This window comes from Andrographis paniculata, unplaced genomic scaffold (genome assembly GCF_009805555.1).
Source record: "Andrographis paniculata isolate CXL003 unplaced genomic scaffold, ASM980555v1 Contig75END, whole genome shotgun sequence".
Classification (NCBI taxonomy): Eukaryota; Viridiplantae; Streptophyta; class Magnoliopsida; order Lamiales; family Acanthaceae; genus Andrographis; species Andrographis paniculata.
In genome coordinates, this window is record NW_026137612.1 from 2,857,714 (window position 1) to 2,879,558 (window position 21,845).

The following is a 21,845-nucleotide window of genomic DNA, read 5'->3' on the forward strand; positions in this document are numbered from 1 at the left end:
CCTAAATAGTAATAAATGGATTTCGACTCCCCATCACAATTTCTGATCGGCCATTTGTAGACACAAGGCAAATTTCTCACTATTCTAACTTTATTACAGTGAAACTAAGAAGAAAATACAACGATGTTGATGCTTGAGTTGAAGGATATGTAATGCTAGTACGTCAAATTTAATATAATTAAGAAAATAATTACTTAATTACGAACAAATAAGAGATTACATGCAGTTCTTGCCTTATGTCCACACAAATATTAGAAGTGGCAAGCATATGTTTTACCATTGTAATTGTGAAAGACAAAGCTGATGCAAAGTCATTAAGCATGCAATTTCAGTTAATTGTCAATGCATAGATGTGTTTTGAAATGATGAAATTGAATATGTTATTCAACTGGTGCAAATCGATGATCATTTGTAGGATAGAATTCATGGTGATGATGATTTTCAATCTTGCCAACAAGGATCATGGGTCCTTTCTATGTTGATTACGCCCCATGTAGAAACCCTTTAAAACAAATATTAAATAATTCTGAAATCTAATGGAAAAAAATGTTTCAGATTAATGGGAATGCACTTAACATTTCATTGCACCACCCACCCAATAAACAAACATCACAGAAAATTAAACATGGCTGGGTAATCTCAAGGCTGGGTATCCTGGATGAGCACAGCACGCCTGCGTTGACACACGGTCACTTCTTATAAAAAACAGAAGTTAAAGATGCACTAATTTTCAATGAAAACGACGCAAAGTACTACATTAATTAAACATGCACTAATTCACATTCTGCATTCTCTCTTTTCGGACTGAATTAGAACTATATATACCAGTTTTAGGACTCCATAGAAGATTTCATGGAACTAGTAACTAGCAGTGATGCAAGATATGACAATTTAATAGATCAAATCGGTGCTATCAAATTTCTTATAAGTCAATCGTTCACATAGTAAGCAAAGATAGCAAGTATGCAAATAGCACCTACTTATGAATATTCTGCAGGTTTCAACAAAACTCTACTGCTGTTTATGCAACTCCAGATTGAATAAAATAAGGGAGATAGGATATCATTGTTTGAGGCATCGGGAGGATTTAAAGAACCCACAGACAGTGCCATTAATAAGTATAGAGAACCAACAATTATCCACACAAGCACGGATGCGGTTGATGGATGAATCCCTAAACCCCAACTTGGAAAGCACATCGCGTAGGAAACTTCAATTAACTCTTTCATAAGCCTTTCCATGTCAAGTTTCATGATGAGGCTATGTGCTTTTTGGCGGCTGTTGAGATCATGAACCATTTCAGTCGCAAGTAAGATATTATCCGCAATACTCTGCCCTTTGAAAAATCCCCTCTGAGTCTTGGATATCATGGGAGGAATGATGGAGGCTAGCCTTGTACACAAGAATTTGGATTTGATCTTGTTAACCACGTTACACAAGCCTGTCAGCCTAAAGTTGTTCCAGTAAACAGGGTCATCGACTTTAGGCAAAGGGATGAGGGTGGAGGCAGTAAAACTTCTCGAGATGGGAGATCCAGCGAAGAGTTCTTGGATCGCAGCAATAAGATCTTCGTGGATAATGTCCCAACAATGTTTATAGAAGAGGCTAGTAAAGCCTACAGGTCCAGCAACACTATCCTTGTTAATTGCAAAAACTGCACTTTTGATTTCCTGAAGATCCGGAGTACTATAGATCATGTCATTATCATCAGAGGAAGCTTCATGCTGGTAAAGATCAGGTGGAGCGTGTCCCGAACAGACCTTTTCATCGGTTAAGAGGTTCTGAAAATATTTTACTGCGGAGGTTTTGTTTTTTTTCCTGAGAAGTAATGTGCCGGGAGCCTTCTATAATGAGGTGGATAAGGGTTCGCTGTCTTCTTCTTTTAACTAATGCATGGAAGAACTTAGTATTCCTTTTTCCTTCAACAATCCATCGACATCTATCTTTTTGCTTCCAAAAATCTTCTTCAAATGCTAGAGCACGAGTAAGCATAGCATTGCATCTGCTAAGCTCAATGAGATTGGCCTCTGATTGTTGCTGCTCAAAAGTTCTTTCACTGTTGAGAACATCCTGTTCAGCTTTGATCAACAAGTGGAAATCAATGGCAAAGATGTTCTTATTCCACCATTTTAGATGCTGCTTCAAGCTGATAAGTTTCTGTTGGAACTTGATAAGGCCGTGAGTTCCAGATCAACTTCTATTCTTTTGTGTTGCCTTCAGATCAACTTCTATTCTTTTCCCTTTCTTTATTGTATTTAAGAGGTGCCGAAGATCCTGCTGTTTAAACCCATTGGAGTAGTTTGAGCCTTCATTAGTATCAATATTGTCCTAAACCCAAGTAGGGTTCACCTTATCCATTCCAGTAAGGTCCTCCTCAGTGAAGCCTTCCTTATGTTGGGATTTATCTCTTGGAATCTGATCTTCTTAGATCCTTTTTTTTATGTCTAAAATTCTCTTTATTACTTGGATTCGAGACAAAATTAGTCGATGAAACAAGACATCCTTCCAAATCATGTCCCAGATGCTCACAAGAGACAATATTTCGGCACCTTCTCATTTTCCACTTGTTGTTCCAATTCAACTCCATTAATGAGCAAATAGATTTTGTCAATCAGAGGGCGAGACACATCAATTTCAATACAGCCTCGGGCAGCTGAAATTCTAGCCTCGGGAGTTGTTGCCGTATCCACTTTCAGAGGGGTACCAATCAGTGAGGCAATGGAAAAAAGAGCATCCCTCTGGCATAATTGGGCAGGAAGCACAGGGAACTGAACCAAAAATGGTACTACTGGAGATTCGATTCTAGGTTTAAAAGAAGGATTCCATTTCAAAACTCTCATAAGGAAGCCTCTGCTGAACCAAATTCCTCGAGTCCAAATCCGAGTGTAATCCTCCTCATTGGCAAGACGAATCAAAATATGTTTAAAATTGATTTGTAATAAGTTGAATTCCCCATTCAACTTGAGATCATTGAACGTATCCCAACAATGCTTTCCATGAGGAATATCCTTGAGTGAATTTTCCAACCAATGAGAACTTGAAATCAATTTCCAGAAGAGCAGTCTCCTCATTTGAAAATTCCAGCGCAGGGACATTGTTGTGTTCAGTAGTAGAACCAATGGTTTTCAGGTAGGGAATGGAAAGAAAAGAATTGGTTGAAAGGGGATGTTGTTCGTCCAGAGGGTTCGGAGGATGGTTGGCAACGACTCCAGCAAAGGAGTGACGAGCAGAAGGCTCATCACCCATCTTAAACAACAAGCCAGAAACACAAACACCTCAACCCATACTGATCCCAGGGTAGAGTCGAACAGGTGCAGGTTGAGATTCTTCCCTTTCAAACCAGCAGACCAAAACCAAAATTCCACAACCAAAATAATTATGTGATAAAATTACACCATTAATAAATCAAACTTCACAGGGCACTTAAACAATCTGCCTACTCGTTCTCTAACACAAGAATATGTTATCCGACCAACTAATCAAGTTTTGTTTATCACACACAAGCCATACAATTCCCAATACCACCTGAGAAAGAAGAAGAATATTACGACGTGCTATTTCAATTTCTCCTTACCGAGGACGCGACGAAGAACCGTGGATCGATCCTCATACTACTCGAGATAACTTAAAAACATTACCTGGACGCCGGTGCCGATTAACCTCCTCGATCCCACCTTTGCCCAGTACGTCGCGTAAGCTCCTTCAAATCGCGTCGAAGAATGAGTTGTGCCCTAACTTTCTGAAATTCGCTAAGTGTGGAATGTATTCGGCACCGAGGAGGGGAAGAAGAAAGCCCGCGCCGTGAAATCGTTCTTAGTTTTCCAAAAGCGTTATAGCGTTTTTACCCTTTTTAAAATCCAAAATATCTTTTAAATTTTTAAAATAGATTTATACGCCATTTGTTACAAAGCACAATCGTAACTAATGTTATTTTGAACAAATTCTACCAACTCCGTTTTTGTTATGGCTTATTATGTGTAATTAAAGAACCTGAAACGTTGACCAAAAAAATATTTTTTGGTCACAGAACTTGTCGTAACAATAACCATTATTTGTTACGATGTTATTGTAACGAACCGTCGAGCCGTGGTGAAAGACCATTTTTTTGGTAGTGACTTCTTGCATCCGGTTCTAAGGGTCACATTTATATTTTGCATATTGATATTTGCATATTAATTATTATATCAAAATATAGTACAAATCAAGAGAAAAAGACAAAAATATTTTTATTAATGTCTATAATAATAATATAATGATATTTGTACAAAAAATATACAAATATAAAGACTTTTTTAATATTAAGTACAATGATACAAAATTTAAATATAACCCTTAGAGGCGAATAAAGAAAATATTATGATAAAAAATTACACTGTAGAGCCCTACCCAACAAAGATGCCCACATCAACAACCCAAAAGGTGAGGGACCGAATAACCAAAAACTACCTCATCTTTGCAGGCAACAGAGTCCATGAACCAAAGGCCAACCAACCAAGCCACCAATGAGCTTGTCATAAATTCCAAAATCGGCCTGTCTCTAGAAGTCAGACCGAAACAAATCATAATTCAACAATGGACGAGTTTTCAATCAGGGTGAGTCTCGATTTCGAACATCAAATCGTATATCTTGAGATTGATGTTGGCTCCAACAACGTATTTTATATGTGACACCTCTTTGCAAGGATTAGCATGGATGATACATTCTGGGGAGACATTGAGAGACATAACTGCTTCAATCTCAGATCGGCTAGCACAATTGAAGCCAAAACCATACGCCGCCAGTTATTTAAGAAGCGGAAGGTTGAGGTTGTATTTCACGGAGTAGAACCGTCGGATGGCAATGAGGTTGCGAGTCCACCTTTCTCCCATAGGTGCAATGGCAACAACATCGAGCACGATGAACGGGTCGATGCTACCCGGTCTGGAGAGAATGACAAAATGTATGAAGTGAAAAATTGCACTTTGATTCTTAATTAATGTTGTTGTTAGGGTTTCACCATTTTCCACCATTGTTGAGTATCAGAGGAAGCTTTTGGAGATTTGTTATTGAAACTTTAATAAAAACAAGCGTGTTTAACTGTAAACACAGGTGTGTTTCTATAAATACAATAATATATTGTTGAATTAAAGAAAAAAGCTTGTGTTATAGTTAACATGGCTGCATTTGTTTCAAGTCATATGCTACCGCAACTTTCTTTACCGCTACATCAGTACATTCTATTGAAATTTCAATGATTGAACAAAAAATGATAATTTATTTTTTGTATGAGATTAGTTTTAATAATTATATTTGAATAAAACAAAATAATAATAATAATAATAATAATAATAATAATAATAATAATAATAAAAAATTTGATTGAGACCAATATTGAGTTTCAAAATCAAAATATTAATAATAAGATAATAAATTCTATAGAGCAAATTTGATGAGGTTAAGTTAATGACAATTAAAAATTCTTAATGTAGAGCTGGATATTTTGAAATAATTAATTATGCAACTGTTAAGTACTATATATACTCAAAACATAAGAATAAAATAAGGATGAATATTATTAGTTAAATGTATGTTAGAATGGAATAACTTAATGTATCATACATATCAACTAGATCACCTATTAGTTAAATGTATGTTGGGATGGAATAACTTAATGTATCATATCAACTAGATCAACGGTACATTTATAATAATGGCAATGGAATCTTTAGAGCCACAAACTATGTATTCTGATGTATCAATGTATCTTTGGAATTGAGGTATATTTTTGCCCTGGTTCTAGGCATTTTCACACATTTTGATTAATTGGGCTTATGAGAAATCATTCAGTGGTTCTAAATAAATGATTTCGGCTAATTAATTTAATAAAAAGGTAATTAACTTAATTAAATATTTAAATTTATAGTATATTGCTAATTATATTATTAATTTGTGTGTTTAATAATGGTTTTTTTATAAAAGGAAACAAAATTTTGATAAGGGTGCATGAATGCAACTTATCTACACGCACACACGCCATCCACCCACTCGAACTATGCACATGCACGAGCATATCCTCGCGCTCAAACCTTGGTTATAAGTCATGCGTCGTAGGGCTTGGACTTTGGTAATTGTTTGACTTGGAAATCCCAAAATTTGCTCTTAAACCTAATTGAAGTCCTACTTTTTCTGTAGTCTCGAAGTAAACCCAAGAATACAAAATCTAAAGTAAGCCCACAAAGAGAAGCCACATTGTAGATGACCTATGTCGTAGGTGCGTCAAACCCTAGGGGTTTGAATTATGGTGTTACTGGCCAATAATTGTGCCTAGAAATTACAAGGCGATGTTAAGACTTTAATGATTGGTGATCTCCCATGCTACCCTTTTCGCCATGGAGGGAGCCTACAAAAGAAGCATTTCTCCTTCATTATCAGCACACCAACAACTCTTCTCTCATCTCTCAAAGTTTCATTTCTCGGTGATCTTTTCGACAAGCCTTACTCAAAGCCTATCGGCTCATCTCAATTCATTTCTCGATTTTATTTTTTTTTTGTCAGAACTCTGAGTTTTGAAAAGTCATATATTTTTTAGAGACGAAAGCCATTTTATGTTTGTAAACACTATGCTGATAGTCGGAGGCAATATTTGGGGAATAATTACTTTTGCGTAAAGAGGGTTCTCCTTACCTAAGCATTTATATCTATTTCTTTTGAATAAAAAGTAATTTTATTATTTATTTTTGAGTTTATACGGATAAAATTTTATTAAGATTAATAACACATTATTTTTAAAAATCTACCACTACCTTTAGCATGGTTCCTTGCTTCAGCATATTAAGAAGGGATTCGAGGTTCCAATTAAAAATCAAATGGTATTAAGTGGAGTAGCCCTTTACTCTTATAAGTAATAGGGAGTTCCTATATTTTCTCTATGTGGAAAAATATTCAACACTCCCCATGAGATGATAATCTCAAAATTCTAACCAAGAATAATACCCAATACATGAATTATAGCTCTGACACCATATTGTCATATGAAACTGAAATTATTTATTCTAATCAGAAGAATATATACACATTTTTAATGGCCTACAAATTATCTAAATAAGTTAAAGATTTCTAGAAATCTCTTAAATATGACAACTATCATAAATATAATATATATTTTCGAAATATATCTTAACACCCCTCTTTAAAATCAATGTATGATCGAACAAATTTGAGTTTGCCAGAAGTGACCAAAAGTGATATAACCGAGATCTTCCACGAACAAATTTGAATTGTCCAAGAGTGAGTGATGTAGCAGGATCATCCATTGGATCAAAGTTGGAAACAAAACTCTCAATGCCATTAGAGTTGGAAACATGATCCACTCGCTCCCAATGAAACTAGAGTTGAAAGCATGATCCACTCGCTCCCAATGAAACTAGAGTTGAAAGCATGACTCACTCGCTCACAACAGAGCTAGATTCAGAAATAGGACTCGCTCGCTCTCAATAGAGTTATAATCGAAAATAGGACTTTCAATAGACTTAGAGTTGAAAGCAAAATTCTGTTAAAATAATCGAAGTGGTAGAGACAGAGAATGAGACATAATGAAGATGACAACATGACCATTGATAGAAGCAAATACATCAATAAAATATAAAAATATATACATAATTTACCAATTCATGGATGTACCATAGAGAATTTGACTATGATATTATGTACCCATATTTTTATTATGTCGACAATATTCAACAAGCATAAAATACTTTATTTGGAGGGGCTTTGGTTGCGGGTAAAGTGCGTTTCTTTTGTATCCACATCTATATATACATATACATAATCAAATAGTAGACTACAGTATATATACATTATGTTCGTCTCACTCTAAACTATTATTTTAAAATTTTGTAGTAAATTAAAAATAATAATATTTTATTGGTTACTTAAAGTGGTTTTGAAATTTGTGCCATTTAACTTTATGTATAATTATGTGTGTAATGATATATTAATAATTTAAGTAAAAGTTAATAATATTTTGGTATTAGTGTATAATTATTTTTATTAAAATAGAAATAGATACTTCTGAGTAGGACATATAAAAATAATAATAAAAAAAAAAGATAATTTGAGTTGCACTACCAAAAAATGACTATTTGTAGCAACATGATGTCAGCTACAATTTTCCGTGACAAATAATATTTTTAGGTGCAGAATTTTTTGTGGTAAAAAATGTATTTTGGGTCAAAAATAATTATTTTGTAACAAAATTTAATCATTACAATTAAAAAAAATTACGAGATAGTCGTAAGAAAAAAATATTGTTATGTACTCATCACCGTAATAAAAAATACTGTTAATGAACATATATTTTTTCAAAAAAAAAAGTTACTTTTTTCATTTTTAAAAAAAAAGGAAAATGAAAGAGAAATAAAAAAATAAAAAAAATAAAATGTTTTGGGTAATGACTATAATGAAATTGTTTATGATATACATTACAACCCTCTTCTGCCAACACTTATATTTGAGTTCTTCACTGCCCACTCCATTCTCCCCTGTGACTACCAGAATCGTCGTCTCTGAGATGACGGACAAAAGAAGAATAACAACAGTTGCGCTATCTGGAGGAATGTGAAGGTATTTTAACAATTTGTAACTGTTTTAAGTTGATTTAAAGTTACTTGAAATGTGTTTTTCATTTAGTGTACTCTTAATTAAATTTGAACTTTACAAACTCCATTTTTGTGGTGGAATTGCACTATACCTTATTCCTCTTTCTTTTCTCTCATTTGTTAGGATTGTTGGGTTTTCCTCTTAAGTGAGAAAAAATAATTTTGGTAAGTATTGTTATGATTTGATTTACTCAAATATTGAACTAAGTTTATCATTACAAAAATTAAAAAAAAAAAAAAAAAAAAAAAAAAAAAAAAAGCGATTTGGATAGAAATTACACTATAGAGAGACAATCCAAATTAACAAGAGATGAGAGGGAGAAAAAACTTTGTTTCACGCAGGGCTCTGATCAAACGATCGATCGGAGGATCATTCATTGTCTGATCAGTGGGATTTTGATTTAGATGGTCAAATTCGGAAAAATGAATGTTTTATCAAAGTTGTACTCTGCAGGATTCTTGACTGCGGATATTTGATTTTTCGTTAAATCTCATGGTTGAGTCTTCTCCGATGAATCTTTTAAATTTGGTAGGCATAATCCTAACTTCTAAAGTTTTGGTTTTTATGGTATAATTTGTATTTGGTTGCCGGAATCAGAAGTATATGGTTGTGTCTCTACTGCTTATGTTTTGATTGTGTATTGTGCTCTCTTGGTGGTTTGGAGGTTTAGGCTTAGTGTTTGGCCTTGTAATCTCAGTGTATTGTCTCTTGTGCACTGTTTAGGATGTTGTAACCCAAAAAGTGAGATTAGTGAATTTTTTTTGGACTACGGTCTTTTTGTTTTACTTCTCACATTGAGAAGGTTTCGACGTAAAAATCTTGCGTTCATTTATTACTTCTCACATTGAGAAGGTTTCCACGTAAAAATCCTGCGTTCATTTATCTTGTTGTTTAGGATGTGGACATGCTAGTTATTTGTCCTCTTCACAAGTTCACATCAGTTTCTTTCCAACAAGGTTTAGATCCATGACTCTTTTTTTTTTTTTTTTTTTTGTGCATGTGATATATCTCTAATGGAACATTGAGGAGACACTCAGAGGAACCTCTATTTTGTCCTTCACTTTCAAGGGGGTTGTGCAGGACGACCAATTCAATTGTCTGTCTAGATAAATATTCATTCAATCACTATCTACCTATTTTTTTATTTATATTTAGAAATACTATTAATTCATCCATTGATTTATTCCAATTTAATTAATTAATTACATCTATGTGTAGCATATTTGATTCCAAAAGCTGAAAAGTTTACCCTCTTCAAAAACATTCATTACAACACCAATTATTTTCCCAAGCCCGAAGAATTCGACCCTTCAAGCTTTCAAGTATGTATGTATGTGTATTTATATATATTATCAATAGTAAATCAAATGCTCTTAGTGTATTTGTGTTTTGTGTTGTGGAATGGAACATCTTTTTTCTGAGTAAATGATTCTAGGTCGAGCAAAAATGAAACCTTTGATTATAGGTTAGGAATTAAGGTTATTTTATTTTATTTCTCTTTACACATTTAGATATGTTATGTGCTAATCTCTTTGTCCTTATTGTAGATATTTTTTTAAGTAAGTGAATTTAAAAAAAAAAAAAAAAAAATCACAAATGTTGTTTTACCACAACAAAAAAAATTCCTTCTGTTTGCACCACATGGAGACTACTTGTGATCACGTAACAACTGCAAATCCTTGTAATGTAAGGACATCCTATTTTTTCCAACACCTTTATTCCTTGTAATTTAAGATGTTAGCTTTAATATCTTTGGCATTAATTAAAGTTTAAATTTGTGCTTGAATTTGAAATTTTGATTGGTAAGATATTAGATTTTATGTCTGTATGGATTCAAATCTCTTATGTATTTTTGAAAGCTTTATACTCTTTATCTATATTTATGTTGTGGACATGAAGTACAACCATATGCTAAAATAATATTCATTTTTTTAGATTAATTATCTTTTCACAATAAATATCCTTTTTATTATATTTTTAGAATGTCTAGATGTGATAGAATGCTGGGAAACATTCACTTTATATTCAAAATATAATTTCAGTTGAATGATCTTTAGAATTTTGAACTAATGATTACAATTTAGTCAATCAATTAGAGCTTGTTTATTGGTTGGCCTCCCTTTGAGCTGCTAGCTTGATTTCATTTTTTCGAACAAGAAATCAATTTGGCTTTCAATGTGTAAATATATAGGACTATAAATGAAATTATAGCATCTTTGATTCCACAATGTGTCTCTTTCTATATATTAATTATAGACATATTTTAAAGGATAATTCAATATAGTTTAAATTACTAGTTGTTTAGTAAAAAAAAAAGTAAAATTAATGTAACCTTCATTGACATAATTTTGGTGGTTTTGATGGTTGATTTGAGTTCTTTTTTTTCTTTTTCCTTCGAATTGAGCTTATGTGTTTACTGTCAGTTGTAGATATTTACTTGGTTATGCATTTATACTATATTTTTTATTCTCTAATGGGAATGATCCACCGCAATATCGCAATTTGTGCTTGAAGATGCATAGGGGGCTATAATATCTTTGGAGATCACCTACTTTAGAGTACCATACTTTCACTAGTGCCTACTTTTCACTAATAACTTTTGTAAGTTACGCATTTCTCATTTATTGCCTTTAAATGAGTAATTGAAGTTCATGACAATCCGATAATTATAGTGGTTGAGCACCATACTTAGGATATTAAGTATTTATAGGGAATTAACCACATTAAAAGAGGGTTAGAATGTTCTTATAGTTGCAAACACTCTCATGTAGATCGCGTCTCATGTTCTTTTGATGTCACGTGGCTTGGAAAAATATATTAGGGAGGGGATCATGTTGTCTGCCCCTAACCCAGGTTCATTCGCAAATTTAATACGTAAGAGCTATCAAATTTCAAGTGTTTGCATAATACATGATGCATACTTGTTGTTTTTATAAATGTGGGGCTCTAACACATGTTTATCTATTGTGTAATTAGATTGATGTTTTTTCCCATTGTTCGTGTGTTTGATTTCTGCTTGCTTTCTAGGATTACTTTATTTTTATGTTCATAAAACTTGTTTCATTAAGAATTTATTCATTCAGTAGGCTGTGTTTGGATTAAGTGTAATGCAGTATTTTTCGGTAAATTTTATGTGCAGTGCTTTTGATTGTTGTATGGTGTTTCCTAAGCTTATTGTTAGTGGATCTTGGATTTCATTGATATTGTGGGTGTTGTAAATGCTTGTTAATTTAAATTGTGAATATTCCATAAATGTGTCGGGATTTCAATATATTATTCTATATTCTTAGAAAAGCTTAGGGTTGATTACTGCCGACGGAAAATGCAATGTTATGTTTTGATTTTGTTACATCGTTAATTATATGGATAATTAGTAGATGATTCGGACATAAACTTGATGGGATTTTGGGGTATAGCTTTTAGTTCTATATGCTTTATATATATATATTTATCTATAGTATTTGTTAAGTAAAGGAAAGTTTTCTCCTTTTCCGGCATGGCATTTGTGAAACATATCCAACCATCTTTGTTTTGTATAAACCACTATCAACTGTTCCTTTTATTATTATTATTATTTGTTTTTTCGAAATTGTTCATTGAAATGAACATGTTTTTTGTATATGTATGTAGGTGATATCGTAGCACTAGTTAAGGTCTTTTTCACGGCTGTCACAGTTCTGGAGTTTGCACTTATTCTGCTAACAATTACTGGAGCACGTACCCTTAGCAAAGTAGTCCATATCGATCCCATTGAGTGGACATACAAAGATAAATGTAAATTTATCTTTAAACGTTTATTTTTTGTAATAATTTATTCATTTTGTAATTAAATAACTTACTTATTCATTATAGCTGGTTCGCCACACCTGAGTTTATCCACCGTATTTTTGTTGTTGCATGAGCATCCGTGCACCATGTATATATTTGAACTTGGACTGGCCTTATATATTTTTTTTATACTGAATTGAGCATTTTACGTATAATTATGACGTTTTTTAGGCTTACTAGATGATCATTTTGCACATAAATATATAATTTCGGCTTGTTTACTCTTTTTGCAGTCCTTTCGTGCATAGTTGGCATGATTATTAGTGTAACTGATTATGAGATTTCTTAGACTGTGGTTGGATCATTTTCGTTTTATAGGTATTATCATGGATTTCGTAGGAAATATGGAAAAAAGTTGTATGTTAATTATCACAAAATAGATGTCACAAAAATCATTATAATTGTATCTTAGGGTCATAATAAAAAGTTATTTTAACGGACAAGTTATTTATTTTTTGTCACAAAACGATGTTACAAAAATAATTACAAAAAGATATTACGAATGTGAAAAAACATTCAAAATATATTATTTATTACGAATATGCTTCATTATAGACAGATTTTTATTTTTGTCACAAACAAGAAACTGTAACTAAATCAGTACGAAAAGATATTATAACTGTTAGAAAACTTTTGCACCGTATCATTTGTTACTAAAAATTTCTACTTATTGTCACATATAAAATATCGTAACAAAAAGTCTTCCCACTAGCATTGACCACTATTTTTTGTTACAATATTTATGGCGACACACACTTTTTGTTACAAGTAAACCTACCGACTACAATCTACAACAAAATCGTCACAAATAACTTTTTGTCACAAAAAATAAGCATTTTTAGCGAATTCAATTCCACTAGAAATTGACATATTTTCCGTAGTATTTGAATGACTAAAGTATATATGTAATATACATCCATGTGGTGTAGTGGAAGCTAGAAACAAATTATTTTCGTTAGAAAAAAAATAAATAATTAGTATCACTGTGTAAATATGGCTAAATATAAGTTAATGTCATTAGTTAGCGGGCTAGCTAACCTGCAAACATTCACTTACTACTACTACTTATTTGCATTTTTTGTTTCTGCTTCTCACTCCTCATCCCCTTTTAGGCTAGGGGACTGATGCAATTGCAAACAGGTATTGTAAGATTAATTAATTGGAAGATTTGATGAAGTTGATGACTTGCAAGTATCTGGTATGTTGTATCCTCGGTAAGCATTGCAAACATAACTTGCGAAATTCAGAAAATCCTGTAAGTAACATGTTATTATTAATTAATTAATTAATATTAATTTTGGGAATCAAGCAATAAGGAATATAATGAAGTGTGTTGTGCATATATATATATATATATATTATAGGGATTGAACTGACTGACTTCTTGAAGAGGATAGCCATTGACAAGCACCCATGGCACGAATCTGTGTGGAGGTTGGAGATTGGTTGTTTCATCACTGTATGCCTTCTCAAGCTGTATGTAATGTAATGTAATTAATATTAAGGAAAAACTTGTTTTTGACACATTCTATATTACAATTATTAATTTTGATCCCATTAATTTTTTTTATTATTATTAATTTTGATCTCAGTCAAATTAAATTTTACAAATTTTAATCATATAGTAGCAGACAGTGACTGAACACGGCCATGCCGATTGAACAGAGAAGTAAATAGGTCATTAACATGCTTAAAGCATGGTCATTTTAAAAACATAGTTATAAACATGGGCAGAAACATGGTTATTTCATAGCACCGATTGCAATTCGACCATATTCTAAACATAGCCGTAAACAATGGCATGAGCACGACATGTTTAGAGGAGCGTGTTGATTGTCTTTGGAGTTTAATCACCTTTCTAAGTTATTCAGCAGAACTATATTCAAGCGAATACATAAATAAAATGAAAAAAAAACACACACACACACAATAGAAATGATAAAATATAATAAAAAAATATAATTTAATAATTTATTTATCTAATAATAAAAAAAAGTACAAACCTTAAAAATAGCAACATTGTATTACCTGACCTTATTCTTTTTGTGTGTGTCAATAAAAGATTTATAATTATATTTCACATTGATATATAATTTATTAATTTTATTAAACAAATAATTCTTTCATCTCCCCAAATATCCTTCAATTTTATTTTCTTTTATGTCTCAAATATTTTGTAACATTTCTAAAATAAAAAATAATTAATTATATTTAATTCTTACCCCAAACATTTTATCTCATCATATTACTCAAATAGTTATATATTTTTCTCTCTCATCATATCACTTTATTTTCAAATTATCTTATTTAGTATTACCAACCTAAATTTTTGTGTTGAAAACAAATGTTGCACTATGTTTGAGATGGAGGAAGTAAAATTTATAATATAAACACCACTTCTAATAAATAAAATATCACATGAGTAATAGTCCTTTGGCTCTAAGAGTCTCATTTACCTTTTACGTTATTGTACTTAACATTAAAAATATCCTTATATTTGTATAATTTTTCGCAAAAATATCATTATAATAGTATTATAAGACACTAATAGAAATATTTTTGTCATTTTCTATTTTTGGATTACGTTTTCATATAATAATTAATATTCAAATATTAACATGCAAAAAATAAATTGAACCCTTAGAACCGGACGGAGATAGTATATTAATAGCATATGCATATTTTTTATTATTAAATTCTTCATGAAACATATATCTGCACAAAACTCCAAATAACTCATTTCAAAAGAAAAGAAAGACGGAGTATATAATTTATTTATTTTATATGAGATCATTAACATTATATTTTCATATTAATATATTATTTATTACTTTTATTAAACAAATAATATTATTTATATTTTATAATATAAATAGAAAATTTAATAAATAAAATATCACATAAGTAGTATATAAATAACACCACTCATAGGCTTTTTACTTCCGCATACTAATTTTCTTCCTCTCTTAGAAAATTACAAATCTACCCTCATTACTTGTGGACCATCCAACCTAATAAATCTTTAATCTAAATATTGGGATAAAATCAGTACAGTACTAACTAAAATAGTGTTAGCCGCCAATAATTAATAACCTCTTCGTCTATTTTCAAAGTTTAATTTTGTTAATTTTTAATATTAATTATTATATTAAAATATTTTACTGTTTTATAATACAAATATAATGAATATTTGTATAATTTTACTATACAAAAATAAAAATATTTTTAATTTTAAATATAAGATGCAAAAATAAATAGAAACTTATTAAGTGGACGAAAAAAATATACTGGATAAAAAAAGTTGATGTAATTAAGTAGTTAGTAAGTAAGAGTGGACCTGAAAGCCGAGTGCAGTGTTGTAGCAGCTTTGAAGAACAGTAGCGTGGTCGGGTTGGAAACAAGAGGGCCACTGGGTCTGGGCGTGCTTGTTCATCAAATGCAAGCGCTCTACGCAATATATGAACTCAAATTGTGATTGCTGCACCCCATGCCAAACATTAATATATTATTAATAAGTTTGATTAGCTAGCTTAGTTTGGAACAAAAACACATAGATGATGATGATGATGATGATGAAACGAACGTATTGGATGCAGATGGAGGGTGCAGTTCATTATTAACAAGTCTTTTGCTATATTAAAAAGGTTACCAGAGTAGGAAGGAGATTTATGGCGCAAGCTTCCACAACATCGAGACGACACTCATCAACACCATGCTGACAAATCCACGTATTGTTAATGGTGATGTGTGTGTTTCCCCAGGGGACAAGTCTGAGGTTGACAATGTTGATGAGATCTGTCTGGAAAATCTTGACGAGATGTTTCACAATGAAGTTGGCACAGTATGGGCACAGAGCTTCGTAGTACACAGATACAACCACCTTGTCGTCCTCTTGTGATTCTGACAGAATAAAACTCACGAGTAGGAGGAGGAGGATACACGACACTACTGATACATGATGTCGTCTTCCAGCAGCAGCAGCCACTGCCATTGTTTGTAAATTTATTGGATGGACGAGCAAATGAGCGAGCAGGCACCACACACACACACACACAGAGACATGAACCAATAATATAGAGTATAATTAGTGATCTGTACGGAAGGAAGGAAGTTCCATTGTCATTGACATATATAAATATTTATATAGGTAGGTGGATGGGTGGAGGAATATGGATTGCTTAATTGCTTCTTCACAGATTTAACACTACTTTATCACAGATATAAATCTTTATAATGTCAGCCTACCCACCGCTTTTGATTTAATGACTAGTTCCTTTTACTTTTACTTTCACTTTTGCACTTTGGCATTCACTTTAAGCAAACGCCCCCCCTCCCCCTCCCCCTCCCCCTACACAGCATATATATCTGAAAATTGATGCGGATGCCGTCTCTCCATTTGCATGTGACTGTACACATGTACATGCTTGTGTGGTCAGTCAGTTGCTAAATTCGTTTCGAGGTCTGTTACACCGATAAGAGAATTCCCTTTTTAAAAGAATTGTATCGATATGGAACTAAATATTCGAACAACCGAATAAGAATTGGTACGACAAATGTATATACTGACACTATATCGAATTTTATTTCAGTACAATATCGAGATATATTATTTCATGCTCAAATACTTCAAATTCAAAATAATGTATCAATATATTGAATTATTGATATATTTTGATATATCGAATACTAAAATACCGATATTATTTAAGTATATACTGAAAAATATCAAACTATATTTTATTCACATACTAAAAAAAATTGATCTGATATTACACCATACCAAAAGTTTTGATATACTGAAATTTCGATATTTTCACTAATAAAAAAATTAAATAGAAATTTTTTTATACCAAAATTTTTTGGTATACCATACTTTTAATACTTTTTTATTTTTTTATAATATAATTTAAAAAAGAAATAGATTATAATAAAAATTTAAAAGGTGTGTAGGAGAGAGGGACGGGATAGTTCAAAAATTTATGTCTCCTAACTAAATATTTATTTATTTATAAGTTTTGATATTTGAATATTAATTACTGTGCTATAGCGCCGATGTTGCTGTCCCAAGTGTCTCTCCAACGAGAGAAAAACAAGTAGCCATTATTTTGTTTTTTTTTTTTTTTTTTATATTTTAATTTTTAAAGTAAAATTATCAAACTTTATGAAATTACAAACAGGTCCATTTCTCCTCCTTTTTTTTTTTTTTTTTTTTTTTTTTGTGCATTTCCTCTCCTCTGCTCGTAAATCCTTTGAAGAAAATCATTTTGTCATCGCCCAACCAGCCCGCTGTCGTCCAGTATTCACTTTCTCGCCCAGACGATGCGTCGTTGCTTAGCCTTCATCTTCTTCACACGTTGTCACACAATCCCGTCGTCGTGCAGTCTCCCCGCTATCAAGGCCACTTCTTCCCAGGTATACAGAGGATTTATATTTTTAGTTAATTTAGGATTTATCGTCTTCCAGATCCGTCGCCGTCGCCCTCCTCTTATTCCCCAAATACACAGATTGATTTATTTGCAGGGTGTCAATTGTTGTTCTTTTGAGAATTTTCAATTCAATAATATTTTGTTGATGTAGGGTTTTAGATTTTATTGTTATTTGTACTAATATGAAATAAATGGATGTTTACAATAAATCTGCCAGTGATCTTCTCAGTGCATATTTCGTTCATTTGAGACTTTTAAATGATTTAGTGGTGATTCTCATCTTTTTGTCCATCAATTCAATTTTGAAGTTTTTATTTTACTCTTTATTAATGGATTGATTGGTCTGGTTTTGGTAGAGGATTCTTAGTCGAAAAGCTCACAGATAAGTTTTGACAGGACTGCAATCATGTGACTCATCAAGTGCTTTCAAGGTGTGATGGTATGTGAAAGGTAGAAACCGGAAAAATCTTGTTTGGATTTAGACATTTAGGATTGTTAAGACTTGAAAGAATTAAAGGTTAAAAGGCTCCTTTAAAGTAGTCTTAACATTCTTTTGCATTGTCTTATATATTATTCAATTAAAACTGAAACATATACTTGGCTTGTTGTGGATCTAAATGTGTGATTTGTTAGATATTTCTTGTCAAGAGTAAAAAAAGGTTTTGGATCATACTATGAAAGTTTTGTATTTTGATGGGAGCTACGCACATAGGAACATATGTTTTTCATACAATGGCTAAGATAAATTGGAAAAACAAAATAAATAGAGTTTGGAGGATCTATTCAAAAAAGTTTGTTGCATTGAGATTGAGGAATTGAATAGCAAAGTGGTTGAAGAATTTTTATAGTGCTATCACTCGGTTCATTGTGTTACATAATGTTGCTATTATCCGATGGGCAGTACAATCTAATTTTTTTTTTGGGAGGTGATTATTGTAGCCATAAAATGTAGCCATTTTATGTCTAGAATTGCTTTTGTGTGGTTAAGTTTATAAGATGAAAGCTTGAAGTTCATTGTATGCTTATATGTTTATAGTTTGTGTAAATCTGATTTTGCTCACAAGTATAATGATCTGCAGGATTCTATATAATTCTTTTGGGTGAACACCAAACTGCCTTATCTTGACAAACCAGAAGATGTACCAATTGTTATCTTAGCATTTTCCTAATCAACTATGTGCAAGAAATTATGGAAACTGATAAAGGTGTTTGTAGAACGTACGAAGAAAAGCAACAGAAAAGAGACTGAAAGCAAAGACCGAATGGATTGAAGCTTAGTGAAAGCAACAGAAAAGAGACTGAAAGCAAATTGAGCACACAAGATTTAGAAAAATGAAAATCCCAAGATGAACCAAATGAAAGATAACTCTTCAGAGTACATACAAAGCCTAACCCCAGTGCCGGAAGACACGAATGTTCATAAATAATAGATGTGTGTTTAATCATTTGTTAAAAAAAACTCGGCCTTTGAGGTTGTGATTACTTAGCAATTAGTTGATTATTTGTTGTTTAGTTTAATATTCCAAAAATAGATACATGTTTAACCAAATGTAAAGTTGTATTGTATTTTAAGTTGTAATGTTGTAATTACACACCATGTATTTTTTGAGGAATATGATGATGTTGTTTGAGATTTATACATAAAGCATATTAATTTGCTATCATATTCTTTGTTTTCAAATTTATTGTCTGTTTTACATAAGATTTTGCAATTTTTATTTTTTATTTTTAAATTTGGCAATAGAGAAACAACAATAACTAAATGAAATGAAAGATTTAAATAGATGTTATTGTTTGAAACATAGGAGACCATAATCATTCTCTATCACAGACAAGAAAAATTAAAGAAACATCAAATCAAAAAAACTGAAAATGATTATATATATATAATTGCAGCAACTAAAAAAAAGCACTGAAATATCACAATCATCTACAAAATATACTATACTTAAAATTGCAGCAAAGACAACAACTCAAAGACATGGTTCATAAACAAAATTCGAAAGGTGAGTCCAACCGACCAATCCAAGATGTATTAATCTGCTGTTGATAACAACGCTCTCCAAATAAAAAAAATAAAAAAAAGACAAAATATAGTCAGCTAATGCACAAATGACATCCCATAAAACTATTTATTAACTACACTAAACATTATTTAAACCAAAGAAAATTTCACTAAATTTCGTCGGTAACAAATATTAAAACCAAGCTAGACTAATTTATTTATTCCAACAAATTGACATTACTTAATATCCTCATACAAGAAGTTAAGTTAGTAGAATCCAATAAAATTATAGATGATGCAATCTCCCAAGCACAAATAGCATTTCATAAAACTATTGTTAAACTAAACATCATTCAACATAAAAAATAACATGCTGTCAATTTGAACTTGTTAGTTCTCACCTTATCATGTTTCTAGATATTGATCATTTTTTACCCTTCTTTGCAAAAACCTGAGCGAACGGAATAAAATAAATCGTTAATCACATGGAAAACTTCGTAAAAGAAGTTCAGGAATATTTTGAATATACAATCATGTCACTCTGGAAATAAAGATAATACTTAGAGCTATCACAATGAAGCAAGTTTCATTCCAAACTATTACGTGTCGCCAAAAGATCTATAATTACGCGATGACTGAACCTGTATAAATGTAGGTGTTAGTATTCAAGTAAAAATACAACAATTTATTTCATTAAACTACGATGTGTAATATAAATAATACCTCAAGTAATTGTGTGAAATTCCTAGCATAATTTGAGTCTTCGGGACATTGAGAATATATGTTTGGCATTGAATTAGGTGTTTCAATCTATAGTTAAAAATATGAATTAGAAAAACAAATCAGAACTATAAAAAATTAAATATAAGATTCAAATCAATGTTAAAAAAAAAAAAAAAGTAAACTATTGTGGGGTTGTTTGATCCCACCTGAATGCAATGTTCTGTTCTTTAACAAATGGTTTATTTGTAAGTGACTGCATAGGAAATAATATATTCATATTACTATAAAGTAAAATAAAGCAACTATATAGAAATACAATTAGTTCAATTTTCTATCAACTAAAAATATTGTTCCTTGTACCTCATTTTGAATTTTTTTCCTAGAATGATTTTTCAATCCACTTTTCAGTCTTCTACTAAAGCGCATTCTTGCTTTTGTCTTTATACCCCTCACATGTATGTTGTCTTCTTTCTCCGAAGACCCTCTAACCCTTAGGCTTGATTGCGTATCTCTCACATATGATTCCTCGCCCATAACATTTTTGTTGTGTAAATATTCATTCACCTTCTCATTAGTCTTCAACAACGATACTTTTACCAACTCATACATTTCTTTAATTTCTGCAGCCCTTGTGACCAATTTGTTGAAAAATAAACTCAAATCCTTAAACCTCGTGCATGCCATTTTCTTTGGATCATCTCCATCTTGTTCCAATAGAACCACCTTCCCATTTTAGCCGATTTTGTCCATCTTCTCATCACATATTTCTCTGGAATCTTGAAAGCATTATTATTTGTGAGTACTTTCAACGCATGAGCACATACGCCAAATTCAAACTTCTTGCAGCTACAAGAAACAATTTCATTTGAGGAGTTCAATTTCACAATATGATTCTTTGATCTTCCCAAATAACTGACCTTATATACTTCTATTGTTTCTTCTGTGCCAACAAGAACCATCGCACAATCATAAGCCTTCCACAATTCTTTTTGAAAACCCTTAAAAACTTCAGGTGTATACACACCTGCAGCATGTTTCAAGATTTGAACGGGTATACGAATGACTGGAGCACTTGTACGTGCCTTGAAATCAGCCTTCAACTCTTCGTATCGGCGAGATTCAAGCAAATTTTCAAACCGTTCGAAAAATACTCGCAAAGGGTTCTTAGAACTTACATACTTTTTGATGACACTATTAATACCCTCACTACGTTGTGTCGTAGTAA

General features: G+C 31.8%; 1 protein-coding gene and 1 long non-coding RNA gene across 2 annotated transcripts; one reads left to right on the forward strand and one right to left on the reverse strand.

The window, feature by feature from the left end:
* Positions 1 to 13,118: 13,118 nt before the first annotated feature.
* On the reverse strand, positions 13,119 to 16,611 carry LOC127266333 (gamma-interferon-responsive lysosomal thiol protein-like). Its single transcript, XM_051296546.1, has 4 exons — positions 16,116 to 16,611; positions 15,804 to 15,944; positions 13,848 to 13,940; positions 13,119 to 13,719 (listed from the first exon to the last, which is right to left on the reverse strand). The coding sequence occupies exons 1-4, from the start codon at positions 16,455 to 16,457 to the stop codon at positions 13,618 to 13,620; spliced, it is 678 nt and encodes a 225-aa protein (XP_051152503.1). The 5' UTR covers positions 16,458 to 16,611; the 3' UTR covers positions 13,119 to 13,617.
* A 1,087-nt stretch (positions 16,612 to 17,698) lies between these two features.
* Positions 17,699 to 19,532, forward strand: LOC127266352 (uncharacterized). Its single transcript, XR_007842127.1, has 3 exons — positions 17,699 to 17,878; positions 18,289 to 18,342; positions 18,972 to 19,532. It is a non-coding gene; the product is annotated as an uncharacterized LOC127266352 (long non-coding RNA).
* The last annotated feature ends 2,313 nt before the right edge of the window (positions 19,533 to 21,845 follow it).